Source organism: Miniopterus natalensis, chromosome 12 (genome assembly GCF_054644295.1).
Source record: "Miniopterus natalensis isolate mMinNat1 chromosome 12, mMinNat1.hap1, whole genome shotgun sequence".
Classification (NCBI taxonomy): domain Eukaryota; kingdom Metazoa; phylum Chordata; class Mammalia; order Chiroptera; family Miniopteridae; genus Miniopterus; species Miniopterus natalensis.
In genome coordinates, this window is record NC_142092.1 from 46333230 (window position 1) to 46353579 (window position 20350).

Here is a 20350-nt window from a genome sequence, read left to right on the forward strand (position 1 = left end):
TTCATATCCAGTCTCTTCTACCCAGAAGTTGACTTCCTACTGTATTTAAGATTCAGGCACAATAATGTCCACGTCTCACCCATTTCATTAGATTCTAAGTAAATGTGTTAACTAGATGAGCACTTTTTTATATTTAAAGACAAAGCCTCCAGAAAGGTGTAAAGTTTATTACCATCTTAAAAAAAAAAAAAAAAGGAATTAACTACTGAACGTGGGACAGTTCCTTATTTACAAGTTTACTGCAAGGAGGCACATTTTAATCAGCATTTCAATAATCAAGGATTACAATTTTTCTAGAAATATCAATTATTTCACTCTCCAGGTAAAAGATCATTGAAAACATTAAAACATTAAGTGACCACCCCAATTAGAAACAGACAAATGAATACCTTAAAAATATGTAAAAAAGGGCAACTGCTACTTAAACATGAACTTTCACAAAATTATTCTTGTGCCTAATTCAGACAATTTACTCAGAAAAGCTGGCCAAAAAAAAAGCAACACATGAATATGTCTTCATTTAAGTACATGCTCTCAAGCGAGTTTAAAGAAAAAAAGTCAAGTTAGGGTTTCCAGAGTTTTAGGAGTCCATCTTCACTGTAGGTAGCAATCAGGTTCTGATGAGGATGATGTGCAATACCAATCACATCCTTCTCATGAACCTGGAAGGGGTAAAGCACAGGGTTAGAGTACATAGGTCTATAAAAAAAAAATAAATCACTCTGAAGAGGCGTCCAGAGCTGAGTGGGAGAGAATAAGAGCGAAGCTTCCACTTTCCACCAAAGGAATCAATCCTAAGACAGCCTCAAAGAGGGCTAAACAAGCACACAAACCAGAAACACAAACAAGGCTATTACATTGCTGTTCATATTTTTTTGTACAGTTTTTCATACTGTGTGAACTTGGAACTTCGTCCCAAAACAGTAGCTGAGACCAAATGATTCCTTCAACTCAATGAACTTGGATTGTCCAGGCCCCTCAGCCAGAGGACATTCTCCACCTCACCCTGTTTTGCTCACATCTTAGATCTATACTGGAGGCTTCCCAGGGCAGGCGCACCAAAAGTTCACTCAAAAATGCTACAAGGCAAGAGATTATTCTCTAAAATAGGTTTTGTATAGAATTTTTTGTATGTTCACCATACCATTTCTTCCTGGACCACAGAGATTACATTTTCCCTGTCCCACTTGCATTTAGGTGTCACCATGAGACTAAATTCTAACCAAAAACAAATGAGGAACAAAGTAATCTAAGCTACTTCCAGATGTGGGTCTTAAAAACATCCAATATAGCCCTTCAGCTATCTTTTTTCCTACTGAGATCTTAGAGACCATATATAGTGGTACCTCAGTTTTCGAACATCTCTGCTGACAAACATTTCAGTTTAGGATTAACGTAAACCTGAAAGTAAATGCTTCGGTTTTCGAACATGCCTCAGAAGTGGAACATGCCACACGGCTTCTGCTGAGGGCAAGATCCTGAGGCCCAGCTGTCGGCTGTGGATCCCTTGGTTTTCGAACGTTTCAGAACTCGAATAGTCTTCCGGAACAGAGTACATTCGAAAACCGAGGTACCACTGTATTCCAAATGACACAGCTAAAAGATGGGGGAGGGCTATCCAACTCGTATCACAAAGGAAATAAGCTTTGATTGTGTTAAGTCACTGAAATTTGGGGACTGGGTATTACAACAGCTGGCATTAATTACTCCTTATACTGACTCACAACATGAGCTGTTTAAAAACATCATAATCAAATCGATAGGATAATGTAAAAGTAATTTGCCTTTGTAAGGACGTGGACAGAAGTAGCTATATCTGTCACCCAATCCCCCTGAGAAAGACATGGCTAATTTAGCTGGCTAGCCAGGCATATTCCCTTTTTACTCTGCTTTATGTACACTCACCCTATCTACTTGAAGCTGAGGGCTCAATGAAGGATGACTTTTCTTGAGAGAGGTGGTAATTCCATACAATTGCTTATGGGTCCTTTATTTTATTTAGTGATACATTTTTATATTTTTTATACCAAGATTCACACTGATAGCAGTCAGGAAAAGGTTTACTTCAAAGTTCAGAAGACAAAAGCATTAACAAAATTTCTTTAGATGGCCTTAAATCAGTAATACTCACTGTCAAAGTTCTCTCCAGTTTGCCAGTGACTGTGCTAAAACAGTAGAGCACAAAGTCCTCCCCAACACAGTAGATCCATTCACCACGGGGAGAGAGGGCGCAGCAAACAAAGTCACCACCTTCTCTCTTACCAGAGCTGAAGCTTCTGACAATCTAGATCATATCACAGCCCAAGGCAAAAAATAAAACATCTGGATTAGCAGCATAAATGGGTATCTTTACATTGTTATTTTGTATTTCGGTTTTCTGACATTTACAATTAGATCACCAATTCCATTCATCATATGCTAAATCCTCTTGCCTGAGAAATATTCAACAGATGGGCTCTCTAAAGTCAGTGGCACACAGAAATTTAGACTTCATATGTCCCAAGTCACCAATCCTGCTCTTTAGTCTACTGAGCTAGTTTTACCCTGAAGCGAATTCATTACTACACATACAACAATTTCTAAGTCAATATACCACACTGGTTCTCAATGCTCTGTGGAATCGTGCTCCCCAGTTTCCACTCTCTAACAGAGTAAGATGTTCTCCCCATGCAGGCTGGAACTCTTGTCTCCAAGACCTTGTTTGCTCTATTTTATATACCATTTAAAATCCTCACAACTCAAACTGAGAGAAACAAATTGCAAAGGTTATAAAAGGTTATATACCATATGATTCCATTTATCCACCAGTCTCAAAATGACAAAATTATAATAATGGAAAACAGACCAGTAGTTAAAGTTGATGGGGAAGGTTTGACTATAAATGTGTAGTATGAGGAAGTTTCTTTGGGGGTGTGAAACAGTTCTGTAACCTAACTGTGGCGGTAGTTACATAAATCTACACATGCAATGAAATTTCATAGAACTATTAACTTCCTGCCTCAAAATAAATGAATGTAAAAACTGGTGAAATCCAAATAAGGTTGTACTTGAGTTAACAGAATTGTACTAATGTCAATTTCCAGGTTTTGATAATTGTACTATGGTTACATAAGATATTATCATCAGGGAAAGGGTACACAGGAACATGTTACTTTTTCTGCAACTTCTTTATGAATCTAAAATTATTTTTGTTCGATAAAATGTCTTTAAAAAGTCAAGCAGAAAACTAGGAAGTGGGCAGCTATAGCTATTATGCAAGGCCCAGGAGATGCCACAGACCACCATCTCAACCAAGGGTTCTAAACTACTAATTTCTATCAGGGATTAAAGGAACAGAGTTCTATACACCAGCCTCTGGGTCTTCTCCATGCTCAGCAGAATCCCCAAATGCCTAAGCCAACATTTCAATAGCACCACGTATTCCCAGGACTTGAGACCTCAACCTTGAAGCTTCAAATGTCTCTGGGGCTACAAACGTGAAGTTCCTTGGGAACCATGCAAATGTGCTAATTACAAATATACATCATGAAGACATGGTTGCCCTTCTCCTATTAGAGTTCTACCTTAGATCATGTGGTAGCTAGATGTCCCAAGTTCGTAAGTGACATACTCGATCTCCCCCACTAGGACAGGAATTGTTTTCTAAAAATCTTCAATGAGATTCTGCAGAGGCTTAAAGACAAATAAGAACCTCATTTATCCAAATGATGCAAAGGAAAGAGCATAATGTACAAAATCCCTGGGGAGAGGAGGTAACTTCTGAAAAGCCAAGAATATAGTTTAAATAAGCATTTGATTAACAAATACAGTGTATATGGTTTTTGGAGTGGTGAACCCATATTTGGCTACTAGAAGGGCGAGGACCAAGACATGCTGATTTGGGAATGGTCCACAGGATCCATGCAAAGGCACTTCCTGAGCACTCACCTGCCCCTGCATATTCATGATGACCACTGTGTTTGATCTGTTGCACACCACAAAGTGCTCTGGGTTTTTAGGAAGCAGGATCACACTGTTGACAGTGATGTCTGTCCCTGCAGTGCTGCCTAGGGATTTAAAGGTATTTGAACATTCTGTGGTCTTCATATTCCAGATCTATAACCAAAAAAAATTTAAAGCATAAATAAATTTAAAGCATAAGAATTTCTAGTTTTGAAGTTTTAAACAATGAAATTAGATGACTAAAAAAGAATAAATTGACTCAGAAAAGAAATAGTTATTGACATGAGATGTGCTTAGAGAAGGGATGGATCAAATATTGATGGCCATAAGCATTACCTGGACACCACTCACTTACTGAGGCATAAAAGCCTCAAAGGCATGGACTATGTTGTGTCTTCTCTGCCTTCAACAGAGCTTGGCACAAAACAGATGTTGAATACCCACAGACGGAGGAAATAGTTGCCCACTAGTTAGTTACCCTACTGTTTATTTTCCTAATAAACACTGTACTTATCTGTCCCTATCTCCTCTCTAAAGCCCAGCTGCCTAGAAGAGAAATGAACATTTCAGGTATCAAGAGTTCTAAAGCTTTTAGTGTTTTCTGTCTAAAAAGTCAGTGAGATCTTTACCCCACACACTGCAGAACTAAAGGAAAAGACCTCAAAACAAAGAGGCCTATATAAACCACTTCCCAATGGCATTTTACATCTTCTGAGATCCTATACATAGCACAAAGAGGGCAAATCCCATGACTGAAGTACCAAGAGCTTTGTGTATTTCCCCATTCATCCTGAGGAAAAGTGTATCTCCCACCCTCAGGTTTCTGGTTCAATCCCCAAGCCAGAACAAACCTTACAGCATGGTCTTTTAGGTGTTTGTTTTAAAATGTTGAGGTCTTTTGCTGCAAAGCACTCACTTGCATAATCCAATTTAAAAGCAGACTCAGAATGTAAATGCAATGTCTCAAAGATCCTTAGCAATTTACTATTTGGATTTTTCACCTTTTCTAGGAAATAAGGCTCTCTCTTAAAATAAATCTCTTAAGGTACTGAAGATCCATTACTTTCAGCTGAGAGTTGAGGGCATTAAGTGTCTGAGAGAGGGCTTGGTTTTACTCTGATATTTTCTGTTCCTCTAGGGCAGGGGTGGGGAACCTTTTTTCTGCCAAGGGCCATTTGGATATTTATAATATCATTCGAGGGCCATACAAAATTATCAACTTAAAAATTAGCTATGAAAAAAGCTACTAGATTTATTGAATTTTGAGTCCCACCTATGGTTGCCTTGGCAGGGCCAGACTAAATGATTTCAAGGGCCAGACATTCTCTAGGGGTTCCACTCTATACCTTTTCTGTTCCTCCATAAATGCTATTAGGAAGGTCCTAATGTGGGGGCCAGGGGTGGGATGAGGCTGTGCAAGAAAAAAGACAGTTACTTATTCGGTCACTGAGCCCTTTGTGAATTTGCTGCAGGTGGATCATACCTATGGCAAAATCAAATTTAACCACTGTAAATGGGGATGACTTAAATTTAGGACTCCACACCTTTCCTCTTTTCCTACACATGCTGAGGTCTGATTTTGTAGGTTTGAGATTTGAGGTTCCTAGGCTAACAGGAATTACCCACAGAATACTACTATTGTCTCAGACTCACCTCAATTATAGCTAAAATAGCTAGTAAAGAGGTTTTACCCCACCAAAATTATCACCATTATTATCACCATTACTACTACAGAAAACTCCTCAAAGGGCAAAAACAGGATAACTCAAAATAAACCAGTAGCAAATACTTAACCTTTACAGTGCCATCAGAGGATGCACTAATAATATAATGTCCATCTTGTGTAAATGTTGCTTCGTTAACAAACGAAGAATGACCACGAAATTCCTTCAGGGTTTTCCCAGATTTTAAGCCATGAATTCTATCACACATAAAAGGAAATGAAAAGAACAATTAATATTCTATATATTATGGTTGAGAACAAGTGTTGAATGCATTTTAGATGAATTATAGAAGCTCTTATTATAACATTAAGTGAAGAAACGGCTTTGCACTTATGTATGCAGTATAATTTTCATGTCAAACTATCAAACAAAAGGTTGGCACAGAGACTGGAAGAAAATATGCCAATAATACCACAGGTTTCTGTTCAGGAACAGACTTCCAGGTCTTGGCTGGATCCTAGGAATCTGTATTTGTAATATGCCCTCTAACATGATTCTGATGCAAGGTGGGTAAAGACTCAAGTAGACAAAATAATAGAACGGTGTCAGCTGTACTCTAACTGGGGAAATGAGATCTCACATTCCTCTCCATATAATACCACCCTGGTAAAAGTGTAAGGAATCACTACTACTTCCTTTCAGGGCTTCATAACATCAAGACCAAGTGAAGGCAGTTTGGGGATTCTTACTTACCTAATTGTCTGGTCAAAAGAGGCACTAAGGATCTGACTGCTATCCTTAGAAAAGCTTAGACAGGTGACACCTTTACTGTGTGCCCTTTCAAATCTCCTTAAACACTGTCCACTCTGAATTTTCCATACCTTTATAAAAAAAAAAATAGTAATTGTAAACACTTGTAAATAGTGTCCACAGAGCCAAGCAAGATGCAATGCTCACTAATGTACTAAGACAGCATTAAAAATGCATGCTAATAGCTTAATATGATATGTCTGGTTCACTCAGTACAATGATAACTGAATCCTTTGAAAGTTAAACCTCTTTCCTTATAAATTATTAAAACAAAAATTTAGACTCTAAGTTCACTTAGCAGAGACCACTTCTGTATTTTACCTAGCCCAGGACATTTTACCAGCAGTTAAATACAAGCCACAGCTAATCAGCTGCAGACTATCCCATTCCCTAAAAAAATCCCATCAGCTAAAAACAAAGTACAATACATCATACAAAGTGAGCAAGAGTGGTACAGCAGGAAGGGCATAAGCCCCAGATCTATTACTTACTAACTGCATGACCTTAAACAAATTATTGGACCTCCCTAGGCAGAGTTCTTATTAGGATTAAATAAGAAAAAGTAAAGTGACTAGCACAAAGTTGATGCTCAAAAAACAGTAGCTATTATTAAGCTGCATACCATACGTAGGACACTACCTCATTACAAAACTCTCTAAATGTCTACATACAAGTTTGTGCCATTAATCCATACCTTGATTTTTCCATCTTGAGCCCCAGTTGCTAACATTTCTGTATCTCTGCTGAAACACATGCAGAGGACAGCATCATCCATCATCATAAAGTTATCCTGGGCCTGGTACTTAAGATCCTAAAGGAAACAATGGTAAACAGTTATCAAACAGATAACCCAGATCTCTACAAACTCACTGAAAGCAGGATAATGGCTTGTACCTACTCTAAATCTCCAAAGCAAATAGTAGTGGCATGCACACACATTCCTAATGAACAACAGAGAATGCTAGGAATAAATAATTTTACACAATTCAAACACTGTAAAAAATGCCAACATAACAGCCTACATCTTTTGCTTATTAATCTTTTTTTTTTTTTTTTAGAATAAACACGTTACGTTTGTTACATAAAAAAATATGGAACACCATATGAATTTGTGTATCATCCTTACACAGGGGCCATACTAATCTTCTCTGTATCCAATTTTAGTATATGTGCTATCGAAGCAAGCACGCTTACTAATCTTTTCTAAGCAAAATTTCCCTAGTTTCTTTTTTTTAAAATTGTTGGCACTATTACAGACGTCCCCTATTTCCCTCCACTTTGCCCATCTCCACCCAGCACCTGCCACCCCCCCCCCCAACCTTCACCACACTACTGCCTATGTCCATGGGCTACACCTACAGTTTCATATTGTACATCTTTAATAAATCTGAATTTATTTATCTTAGGAAAATAATGTGAGAAACTAATGTTTTTTTCCAAATTGTCATCTACAGTTCCTCAAACCATGTATTAACTACTATATTTATTTGTAATGATTTTTTTTTATTTTTATTTTTTAAATATATCTTTACTGATTTCAGAGAGAGGAAAGGAGAGGGAGGGAGAGAGATAGAAACATCAATGATGAGAGAGTCATTGATTGGTTGCCTCCTGCATGCTCCCGACTGGGGATCAAGTCCACAACCCAGGCATGTGCCCTGACAGGGAATCGAACCCCAATCGGCTGCTCAACCACTGAGCAACGTCCAGCTGGGCTTGTGATGCTTATTTTATCCATTATTGTTCAAATAGAAGTATCTCTATTTTTCTAATTATAAACTGAGATTGCTTCATGGTTTAAAAAATAAAAAAAAGACAAACTATAAAATATGTATAAAGTAGAAAGTGAAAATCACTCACAAATTCACTACCTGAGTAGAATTTAGTACTCTCTGATAAAGATTACAATTTAAGTCAGTGGATAGTCAACTATTTGGGGAAAAGATTAAATCTGAGCTACACTAACTTTATCTCCCTAAACAAATTCCACATGGATCAAAAACTGAACATAAAATGAAACATAAAAAGACTAGAAGAAATTGTGGAAGAAAAGACGATTAAATAAGATGATACAAACGATTTTAGGTCTATAAAGCAAAACCGTAAGCAAAATTAAAAGACAAAAGTGAAAACTGAAAAATATTTGCGATACATATCACAAAGGTTTACTCCCTCAAATTGTAAAAAGCTCCAACAAATCAACAAGATACAATCCAAAAGAAAAACAGGCAGCCCTGGCCAGTGCGGATCAGTTGGTTGGGTGTCATCCGTGCACCAAAAGGTTGCCAGTTCAATTCATAGTCAGGGCACATCCCAGGTTGTGGGCTCAATCCCCAGTAGGGGGAGTGCAGGAGGCAGCCAATGGATGTTTCGCTCTCACATTGATGTTCCTCTCTATTGCTCTCCCTCTAAACTTCCTCTCTCTCTAAAACTCAATAAAAAATATTTTTAAAAAAATAAATTTAAAAAAAAAAAGGAAAATGGGCAAAGGATATGAACAGACTTCACAGAATAGGAAATACTGGTGGTGTTTCACATATTAAAAGATATTCTCTCACTCATAATAAGAGAAACACAATTAGTACTACAATAAGGTTAGATTGGGAATAAAAAGTAATTGCTCACACATACATACCTAGAATATTCCAGGAAGGTTACATAAGAAAGTGGTAACCTGGTTGGACCAAGGAAAGGGACTGACTAGTTGAGGGACAAAGGTGGGACCCACTACCCTTTACTGAACAACTTTGCTATTTTATAAAATACTGTATCAGCTGTACATATCACCCATTCAAAAAATAAATTCAAAGTGTAAAAATAACAGATAATTAAAAATAATAATTATTTCACTAGAAAAATTAATACATTTTAAATACTTTACCTTCCTGATTTTTCCAGTTGTAAAGTTCCATACTTCAATGAAGCCATCAACAGACCCAGTGACCAGATACTGACCATCTGGAGAAAATCGAGCACACTCCACATGTGATTTCTGACCAAACTGTTTCAAATGAAACAATGAAACAGATACATTTTTATCCAGTGGCCTTAAAATGGTTCCCATTTATCCTGAGGGGAAAAGGAGCCTAGGTGGCCTCCACCCCCCTGAGGGAGGTCCCCTTGCCCTTGCCCTTACCCTCCCAGGCCGTGTATATAGATTATAAATATATAAGGGGGGAAAGGGTGGGGGGAAGGGATTGTGGGGTTTGGGCCTTGATTCCCCTTCTCCCTGCTCCCCTGGTTCCCTACCCCTGGGGCCATTTGTTAAAATTAAGAAAAAATTATTCCCATTTTAACCTTCTAAGAAACCCTGCCCTAGTAAAGTCATAGCTAGCTTACTCTTCTGGAGCACTGGAAGGACATTTCTATACCCAGGCACAGGAAGGTTGTGGATATATTTTCTCTGACCAGTTTTATATCTAGGATCTCAGCTAAAATTAGTTTTTTAATGTGAAGTTGGCATTTCCAAAGGGAAAAAAAACTAACTTAACATGGGACTTAGAACAGGTAATTCTGTTAACCCAAACAGTAAGCTTTTACCAGAATCAGCCACTATTAGCACGGCTTTCACACTTGACTTAATGTGGCATATATTCCTGTTGTACATGTGAGGAAAAATAGTCACTTTTTCAACATAAATGTGTTTTCATACACTATTCTGTAAACAAACTTTCTACTAATCATTGTTTCATGACCTTCATTAATCAAGTGATAACATGGAGGTGACTAACTCTAAGAGAACTAATTAAAGCTGACACAGGCTGTTCACCTGGGAAATGTATCTGAGCACTGACCAGCAATCACGCAATAACAGGTGAAAACTGCAGAACACTAGACAGATGAGGACGAAGAAAAGCTCTGCTATGAATTTCCATTTAAATACCAAAAAAGGAAAGTGTGTGTAACCAAAATCTTAGCCCAGCAGCATAATTATAATAGATTTCTATTTATCTCAAGGCTGCAGCCAGGATAAAAGTACTGCTCAAAAACATCTTTGAATGCAAGTCAGAACATATAACCCAGAGAAGACACATTCAACACACTAAGCCAAAGTCAAAAGTTTTGAGGAATATGAATTATTTTAAAATCCATAAATTCAATGACAGCATAAATCCAAAAACTATAATATAAAAAAAGATGCTGAAGTAGCAAATCTACTTGTAATTCTGGAAACTGCTGCAATTACTTGATTGTGTTTTTTCCCAGAAAAGTCTCAGATTTAAAAAAAACACAAACAAGAACTGGCCCTAAGATGGTAAAATTATTTTCCTCAAATACCACATAAGCCCACTTTACAATCCATGCCTGGTGTTTTGCCTGACATGCAGCAGGCAAAAACACAAATATTGAACAAGACAAATATATTAAAAGTTCATAGTTAGTCCCAGGCTTAACCAAAGAGTTAACCATTCTTCCAAATGCAGGCTTCCTGGGAGAAAGTGCAAGGGCATACGATGGGCCAAACGTCAAATGTATGCCACTTGGTTATACAACTGAGCTGTGCCACTGCCAGGCCACAGGACCCCAGTGGTCACCAACAGCAACCCTGAATGTTGTCAGAGCTGGAGAATGAGCTTTGCTTCCTAACCCAGGTTCCTAGCACAGAGCCTGACTGAGCAAGCAAATGTTGAGTCCTCAAAAACTGATTTACCACCTGGCTGAGTGTCTAAGAATCCTACCTTAATATGCCTGCTCAGTTGTGTAGGAAATTTTTCTTCTTCCACATCTTTGACAGCTGCTTTGCCTCGGAACAAATCTATGGTCATGCCAGGAGGAAGTAACCCCTGGTGCTGCTGCCACTTCAGTGCCTAGGAGAAAAGAAATGTACAATAATCTGCTTGGGTGCTTTTAAGATTGGATCCTGATTGCTCAAAATCAAGCCAGAAAGAATGAGGTTCACAGGAAACTGTGAGCCATCTAGTTTAGATGTGTGTCCTAAGAACACAGGCTGATCTCTGGGTGAAAGGAGGCTCTGAGAGCTGACAGGTCCATCTTTCCACACCTACTTTCTTATAGGTGTGACTCTTTTATTATAAATAGAATTTGGGAAACAAAAACCTCCCATAATTCCAACATCCAAACACAGCCACTGCCAGCATTTTAGATATTACCTTCTAGTATTTTCTCCCTTATACACGTGTTTAATTAATGTAGCTGTAATTATACTATGTGTAAGGTTCTATATTCTCCTGTTTTCACTTAACATCAGATCATGCTATGCCATAATTATCATTTCAGTGGCTGTAAAATATATCCTATCTAATGGATATTTAACAGTTTATTTAATTAACTTATTAATGGACATTTATAAACTTCTAATTTTTCACTCATCTAAATGCTGCTGCAATGAACTTCTTTGGACATAAGGCTTTTTCTATTTTGGGGTAGTCTCACCTTAGAATAGATTCCAAGAATAGGAATTATAATTATTTTTTTCAATATATCTTTATTGACTTCAGAGAGAGTAAAGGAGAGGGAGAGAGAGATAGAAACATCAATGATGAGAGAGTCATTGATAAAGCCCGCAACCTGGGCATGTGCCCTGACCGGGGAATCGAACCCCGATTGCCTGGATCCCAGGTCGACGCTCAACCACTGAGCCACGCCCGGCCGGGCAAGAATAGGAATTATTAAATCCAAAAAAGAACAGGAATGGTTAAGGCTCTTGATATACACTGACAAACTGTTTTTCCAAAAGTCGCAACTTCAACAGCACTCACAACTATATTGAGTGAAAAAATCATGGACATTGGAGACAGGTGAGATCATCTGCCAAATGTTATTCTGACTCCCAATTTCATGAACTAAAAAAAGCAAAAGCCAAATTCCTAGAACTGCTGAAAGGATACGCAAAATAATATATATCAAGTCTATACGATAGGCACATAGCTCAATGTTTATTCCTTTTCCCCTTTGTTATATAAGACAACTCAACAGTTCTAGATATCATTTTGAAACTTTGCTAACTTAACAAGTGGGAATGTATAGCCTGCTTTCGTCAGTTCTCTGGTTAATTTGAACTTTCCCGCACGTTTACTGACTAGATACAGTTCCTCTTCTGCTTTCCATTCATTTGTGTTCTTTGTTCACTGATCCATTGTCATTTTTCTTATCAATTTGTGAGCTTTTAATGTGAACAAGTTGTTTTTTATTATAACCTTATAGTTTTTTTTATCTTAAATTAAACTCTTAAGTGATTAAATCTGTTGACCTTTACCTGGGTGTTTACTCCCTAATCACAGGAAGTCCTTCCCTATCAGGTTTGATATATTATGTTATCTACTAGTTTTTCTATTTTCTTAAAATATGTAACTTTCAATCTATCTGAAAATATGTTGTATAAAATTTGAGTGGAAGCTCTGTGCTGACCTTTCCCCCATTCTAAAGTAAGTGCCCCAAAACCATAAGGTGAATAATTCTTTCTTATTCCTAGGTTTTATGACATTCCCATTATCTCTTATAAATAACAGGACCAATCTCTTGCACTCTTGTTGCACTGGCTGCAACATGTTCTTCTGCCAAGTACCAAAATGATTCAATGATCAACAGTGTCCTTAAGTTATCCTAGATGAAATGATAAATTCTACGGTCACCCTGATTCTGCTCGAGAGCTTATGCTCTTAACCACTCATCTATACTGCCTCTCCCAGGAAAGAAGAGGGTGGCATGACACAGCTGCTAGTACGTGTAGCTCCACAGATAGTTATCAATACATAGGATGTCTGATTTCTTTGGCTTGTACACATAGTTTATGCAAAGGGTAATTTCAGTTTCACAGACTTTAATTACCTGCCCCAGCAATGCCATGAGACGAGATGGAGGCACCACACTGACTTCCCCAGCTAAGGCCTGGGCAATTGCTGCTCTTCTCTTCTCTTTGCTACTTCCATCTGGGTATGCCTGAAAATGGAGAGGGGTAGCATCATTTCCAAGAAATGGTTACAAGACATGAGTGTACTTATTTTAAAAAAACAACAATCATCAAGCAGATACACTCAAAATGGAAAACATGAAAGGAAACTACCCAGTTAAACACAAGATTAATTGAATTAGTTCTTTAAAAATGACCTCCTAATTCTACCCACTTGCATTTCAAAAGAATGAGCTGGGACACAACTGAGGTCAGCCAATCCACATTGTTACTTCTGAAAGGAGTCTAAGCAAACAACATCAAAGCCAGGGTTGTTTTACCAGTTTTTGAAAAATCTGCAGAGCCAAGGATTCTTTTATGTTCTTCAGTAATTTCTTTCAGTCAAATGACCCCAGCCCAGAAGTTCTTCGCCACTTTTAACATTAATCTTGTCTTAGTAATCCTTTATCCTCATGGTTTCTGTGAGCTTACTCTAACTTTCCATTATTCAGTGTCTATTAAACTCCTCTTCCTCACATGTAGACTAGTAAAAGGCTGGGTTAGAAAGAATGAAAGTGTACACAAGAAAAGGTTTTGGAAAAATAAGAGTGTCAGTCACCATGCTCTACCAGTAAGCATAATCAGCTGAGAAGTAAGAGCATGAGCTTTTAAGAACTGAAAGAAAGGGCTGGAAGGAAACTGCAATTGTCAGGGGCAATGGACATAAATGCACAGTGAATATATATACCAGCAGTCAGGAAGCACTTCAGGGTCAGAAGCACAAGTACTTAAGCTAATGAGGAAATGATATCAGAATAAACTTCCTACTTCTTTACTGATATACAAGCCTCTAAAATGTGGTAATGTGGGGGAGGGAAGACTCTCCAACACTCAGAAAACTGATCAAGATTAATCTCTTTATTATATGCAAATTTCAACCAACATAGAAAAGTATTATCAAAAATTAAATCAGCCCTGGCCAGTGTGGCTCAGTGGTTAGAGCATCGGCCCACATACCGAAGAGTCATGGGTCCAATTTCTGGTCAAGGGCACGTACCTGGGTTGCAGGTTCAATCCCTGGCCCCGACCGGGGCCTTGTGCAGGAGGCAACCAATTGATGTCTCTCTCTCACACTTATGTTTCTCTCTCTCCGTTTCCCTCCCTCCCTCCCTTGATTCTCTCTAAAAATCAGTGGGAAAAATATCCTCAGGTGAGGATTAATAAAAAACAAAACAAAACAAAACAATTAAACCAAAATCACAAAAAGTATCCAGTGAAATGGTTAAAAAGATTACATTATTGCATGTTTGCAAAATTAACAAGTATTTTTTGTTACCACAGTCATACCTCACGAGGATCAAAATAAGACCTGGCCAATAGGTTCTCCAGATGAATATACCGCTCTGGCTGCGTTTGTTTTAACATGATCATAGGGTCAGTCTGTCTTAGAAGAGACCTGGCTGCCCCCAATTCACGGAGCTCTATCAATTCCAGAACAACCTGGAGAAGTGAAAGAAAATGGCTGTGTCAATGCATTCTCTTAGTAATACTTGTTTTTCAGTACAATTTCTTGTGCAGAAATGGCCTATCAAAGTGATTTTCTATACTGGGAAATACCCTTTCTCTTTTTCAGGTAGACAACTGAAGTAATTGTAAGTAATAACTTCAATCCTTCAACTTCCACTCTCCATTTTTATCTACCAATCTCCTCTCCTCTCAGGCCATTCATTCAGAATATAGATGCTGAAGAAAACTAAAATGGGAATATCTACATGGGCTTCAGAGAAATCTTTCTTCAGGTATCAACACTTTTTTGGGGAAATTAATGAATTCATGCGGATTGTAAAGAAACAAACCAACTACCCTATTTTTACCAACAACACTACATTCTTATGTCCCGAAACTCCTCTGTTCTTTTGCATAAAACATAATTTGTATGACCTTTGTCCTGGTTCCCTGGCATGGAGCTTCTAAAAACCCTCAAATTTTGCCAGTGATAGGAGTATCTTTGCTATTAATGAGCTCCCTGCATCACACCTGAGTTTGTGCTAATAAGATAACTCCATAGAGGAGCTGGTTACCGGAAAGATCAACCATGTGAGTGTAGGGTTGAAGCTTTGTGCTAGCCCAATCTCCAGGGAGCTGAAGATTGAATGAAACCCCAATAAAAACCCCAATGGAGCCTCCTGGTTGGTAGACACATTAATATGCCAGCTGAGAAACACACTGAGTCCATGAGGAGAGGGCATTGGAATCTCTGTGTTCAGGACCCTCCCAGACCTCACCCTATGTGTGCCTCCTTACGGATAGTTGCAATTTCTATCCTTAATAATAAAACTGCTATCATAAATATAGTGCTTTCCTGAGTTATATGAGTCATTTTTAGAGAATTATCCACTCTGGGGGGGTCCAGGAGACTCCCAAATTTATAGCATTTGTCAGAACTGTGAGTGGCCAGAGACCCTAAAGTGCAACTGATGTCTGAAGTAAAGGCAATTTTATGGAGAACTGAGCCCCTTAACTTGTAGGGTCTGTGCTAACTTTGGGTGGTCACTGCCAGAACTTGCAGTACACTAGTTGGTGTCAGAACAGTTGGTATCAGGACAGTTCATTTAATGATCACTTAAGAAATATTTTCAATTTGGGAAACTCTTGGCTTTTCCAAGAGAGAAAAAAAATACAAAGTAGCACTCAGACCTTGACAGTGTAAGTTTTAAGGGCTATTACAGCCCTACAGTGCTTGAAGGAATGCTAATGCTTCCCAGTCAGGGGGCCCACAGTAAACCAACCCACAGGAATCAGCATCACCTCCACTCTTACCTGTTCGTAGAGGTCAATGAGGGTTTTGTCTGGCAATTTCAGAGACTGTATAGCTTGTAAAACAGTGTCCCAGTGGCCACTATTAATGTCAGCCACAAAACTCTCAATGCTGTCCACGGTATTCAGAGACACAGTAGTCTCCTCCTGTAAGGTGGCTAATGCTCGGTGTAAACTGTTCTCTTTCAGGTACTGCATGATAAGACGGATCACACTGAAAAAAGAAAGCAAGCCATCCAGTTCAGGGATCCTCACTCACCAGAGAGGCCACAAAATAAAAGCCCATCCCAACTTATTTCTCCTAGTCAACCATCTTCCTTTCACTACGTACTTTCCATTTCTTTATCATATGACAAAAAACTTGCCAAAATCACAGAATCTAAGTTACAGGGGGCTTTGAGGATCATCTAGTCCTACCTCCATCTCAAAAATAGGAGAACTGGGGTTCAGAGAGGAGAAATAATTTGCCCAATGTCTCACAGTCAGCTAGAAAGGGAGCTGGTACCAAAGTGATTCTCTTACTTCCGTAGCCAGAGATCTTTTTATTATGCCAAGTTTCTTATTAATTTGTACAATTGTTGCACACTTTAGTGAAATATTTAAACCTAGTCTAGTCACTGACATAAATAATCTAAATGCTTTTAGGATAATTTGGCTCACTTTTTAAATGACAACCAAAAACTGTGATTTGATATTTTTCTTAATAAAGATTTGTTGAACACAAAAAAGTAGAGCTATACTGTATATAAAAGTAAAGCAGCCCAGCTGGGTGTGGCTCAGCGATTGAGCATCAACCTAGGATTCAGGCGATCAAAGTTCAATTCCCAATCAGGGCATATGTCCCGGTTGCATGCTCCATCCCCAGGCTGGGGCGTGCAGGAGGCAGCTGATCAATGACTCTCTCATCACTGATGTTTCTATCTCTCTCCCTCTCCCTTCCTCTCTCTGAAATCAATAAAGGTATATTTTTTTTAAAAAGTAAAGCAGCCCAGCCGGACGTGGCTCAGCGACTGAGCGTTGACCTAGGATCCAGGCAATCAGGGTTGGATTCCTGGTCAGGGCACATGCCCGGATTGCGGGCTCGATCCTCAGTTGGGGCCGTGCAGGAGGCAGCCAGTTGGTGACAACTCTCTCATCATTGATGTTTCTCTCACTCTCTCTCTCCCTCTCCTTTCCTCTCTCTGAAATCAATAAAGATATATTTTTAAAAAGTAAAGCAGCCCGGCTGGGCATGGCTTAGCAGTTGAGCGTCGACCTAGGATCCAGGCAATCGGGGTTCGATTCCCGGTCAGGGAACATGCCCAGTTGTGGGCCTGATCAATGACTCTCATCATTGATGTTTCTATCTCTCTCTCCCACTCCTTTCCTCTCTCTGTAATCAATAAAGATATATTTAAAAAAAAAAAAAAAGTAAAGCAAAGCTATGTGCCCCATTTGCAAAAATAACACCTACCTACTGCCAAATTTCCAGGATAAGTGAAATAAAAATGTTACAAATTTAGTTTCCCAAGGAAAAGAGGAGTCAGGTAATTGCCAAATATTGAGAGAATAAACATCCATTTTCAACATGTGACAGAAAACTTATAAATTATTTATAGTTAAATATATGTTTATAGTTAAAACTTCTTGATCTTGGACTTAATGAGTTTAGTGAAAAATCTGTTCACATATACTGTAAAAGTTCACTGTATAATGCTGTGATACACTGTTTTCCTTCTCTTTCCTTTTATGTGGCTCACAGTGCATTTCTAATGGACAGCGCTAGTATAGAGGGTCAGATTGTCACGGGGAAGGAATTTCAGATGGGAATTTAGTCAATTCTTTCTGGAGAGAGATGATAATCAGAGAATAATAACCAATCTTTAGTATGTGTTTACAGTATACCAAATACTATTCTAAGCATTTTAGACATAATGATTTACTCCTCAAAATAATCATATGAGATAGGTTATTAATATTATGCCTATTTTACAGATGAGGATCTCACCAAGGAACAGATAAGTGGGAAAAAGAAGATTCAACTGGCAGTGAGGCTCTTGAGCATACATCCCTGACAAGAAAGTAAACAAAACACCTTCTTCTTAAAATCCCCTGTAGCAGGAAACTGATTACTGCTATTTGCAGTGGTCTTTTTTTTCTCATGGCTCCTTTAAGAGATACCCAGGTTTAGATCACTGCTATTCTAGTACCTACTATACTCCTTAACACACTTCCATTTGCACTCCCCAAATAAGACACTCCCCTGTAAAGACCTCTTATTTGGCATACCTAAAATAAAACTTACTTCCTTCAAACACGATGTAATACATTAAAGTTTAAAACTTTGGAGATCAATCGGCTGGGGTTTGAATCAAAGTTCTGTCACTTACTAACTGTGAACTTGGGCAAGTCAGTTACCTCTGTGCTTGTATCCACATCTGTTAAGTAAAATACCTACCCTGTAGGCTTGGATGACTATACTGCTTATTGCATGACCAGCACAGAAAATACTTAGTAAACAGTAGCCATTACTGATAATAAAAATGTACAGCAACCCACGACTGGGAGAATGGTCAGTGTCCACTATTATTCAGGTCCTAAATCATGGAATCCTTTCCAACTTCTGTACTTGATTTAGTTGTTTTAACTCCAGCACTCTTTATCACTCTTCTTTGCTTTATTTTTCTCCACAATACTTCTCACCATCTGTTAAGCCTTATATTTTACTTACTGTTTTTGTCTGTTGTTTGCCTTCCCCAATCACTACATACATTCTATAAGGTGAAGGATTTTTGTCTGTTTTGTTCACTACGGTATCCGTCGAGGTCTAGAGCATTACATAGTACACTTCAGTATTTGTTAGATAAATAAACCTCTTTTCATCACATGGCAGGTCTTCAGCACAAGTCCTCTCCCTCACACTCAGAACACAAATGTTATTCTGGTGATTTAATTATTAAGTGTTGCCAAGGGCAAGGTGGAAGATGATGTCCTGGAAAAGTTCACTTAACACCCCCTTTGTCACTCATTAGTACCCCCGACTCCCAATCTATCATTCTTCTGGCCCAATCTCCAGATTCTGTCTCTCTTTTGTAGCTACACAGAGCTCACAGACTAACCAAAATTCAGCGCCAGGTAGAGCCTGTTAAAACAGCTAGTCGTTCATTCACTGCAAAGGCAGTGATGGAGCCTCTACGGTGCGCTAGGCACTGGGACTATAAGAAAACGGCCTCTAGGCGCCCATACAGGCTAGTGGGGTGGATAGAGAAACAGTGACAACACTGGGTTAAGGGCTGTGCAGAGCAAAGCAAAGGAGCCATGTAAGCACAGAGGAAAGGAATCACAGTTGTATTTAACAGAGGCAGGAAGAGGAGAAAGGCTTAGAGCCCAACCCCCTTGTGCAAATAATCAGAATGGAGCCCGGAGTGGAAGGGTAATCTGGGCAGTCACAGAGTGCGCCGGGAGTCGGCGACGGCTAGAGCTCGGGTCTGCAAAGAGAATTCCCCCGACCCCGGGCCGCCTCCCACGGGCCTTTGGGCTTCCCTTGTGGACCCGCCTCCGAGGTAGCCAGATCCAAGAAACTTCTTTGTGGGAAAGGAAGGCCCCTCCCCTCCCCTCCCCTCCCCTGCCTCTCACACGCCTCTCCCTGAGCACCTTCCACTCTACACCCTTCCTCTCCCGGGCCCCGCCACTTCCCGAGCATCCGCTAGCGCGGGACTCACTCCGAGGACTCGATTTCGATCGACATTGCGCTCCAGTCCCGGCCGCAGGCCCCAGTCCTCTCTCAGGCTGTCGCGCAGCACACCAACGACACCTCCGGCGGCCGTCCTACGTCACTTCCGCCCGACGTCCGACGCCGGCCCCGGAGGCGGACCGTGCGGAACGGGGCTCGAGTACGTACGTGAGGGGTGGAGCCTCTAGGGACTGTCAAAAGCGGGAGTCGAAGCTCCGGCTCCAGAGAATTCTCCAGTCTCTTTCCTGGAGAAAAGCTTTGCTTAGAAGCACTGGTTAGGACATTTTGCTTCCATTTGATGCAGTTAGTGATTAGATGTAAAGATTGGATTGAACTTACAGTACCGGGAGGTTTATATAGTCGAACTAATGGAACACTAGCCAACATTTGCAGGTAGAGTTAATTGTGAGTGAATGAATGAATGAATGAATGAATGAATGAATGAATGAATGAATGAATGGCTTTGGATCCAAAACACAGATTAGCCTTGGCCAGTGTGCTAAGTGGTTAGAGCGTGCCCTACGCACCAAAGGGTCGTGGGTTCGATTTCCGGTC

At 39.4% G+C, this 20350-nt stretch overlaps 1 protein-coding gene and 1 non-coding gene across 2 annotated transcripts; both read right to left on the bottom strand.

Annotated features, from left to right (window-relative positions):
- Window positions 1-147: 147 nt before the first annotated feature.
- SMU1 (SMU1 DNA replication regulator and spliceosomal factor) lies at window positions 148-19879 on the bottom strand. The gene is made up of 12 exons (XM_016223009.2): window positions 19785-19879; window positions 16087-16297; window positions 14614-14766; window positions 13206-13316; window positions 11096-11224; window positions 9298-9417; window positions 7111-7227; window positions 6360-6487; window positions 5737-5863; window positions 3928-4095; window positions 2132-2284; window positions 148-662 (listed from the first exon to the last, which is right to left on the bottom strand). Exons 1-12 carry the CDS (start codon window positions 19808-19810, stop codon window positions 564-566), a joined length of 1542 nt encoding a protein of 513 aa, XP_016078495.1. The 5' UTR covers window positions 19811-19879; the 3' UTR covers window positions 148-563.
- LOC148091836 (U6 spliceosomal RNA) lies at window positions 7502-7604 on the bottom strand. Its single transcript, XR_015715473.1, has one exon. It is a non-coding gene; the product is annotated as a U6 spliceosomal RNA (small nuclear RNA).
- Window positions 19880-20350: the final 471 nt, after the last annotated feature.

Excerpts from the sequence above, each read along its gene's own strand:
- SMU1 (XM_016223009.2), bottom strand. The coding sequence starts at position 19,810 with ATGTCGATCGAAATCGAGTCCTCGGA. Across the intron at positions 6,488-7,110 it reads CTCAAGATGGAAAAATCAAG|GTATGGAAAATTCAGAGTGG; the intron begins GTATGGATTAAT and ends TTTTTTATAAAG. Across the intron at positions 663-2,131 it reads AACTGGAGAGAACTTTGACA|GTTCATGAGAAGGATGTGAT; the intron begins GTGAGTATTACT and ends TACCCCTTCCAG.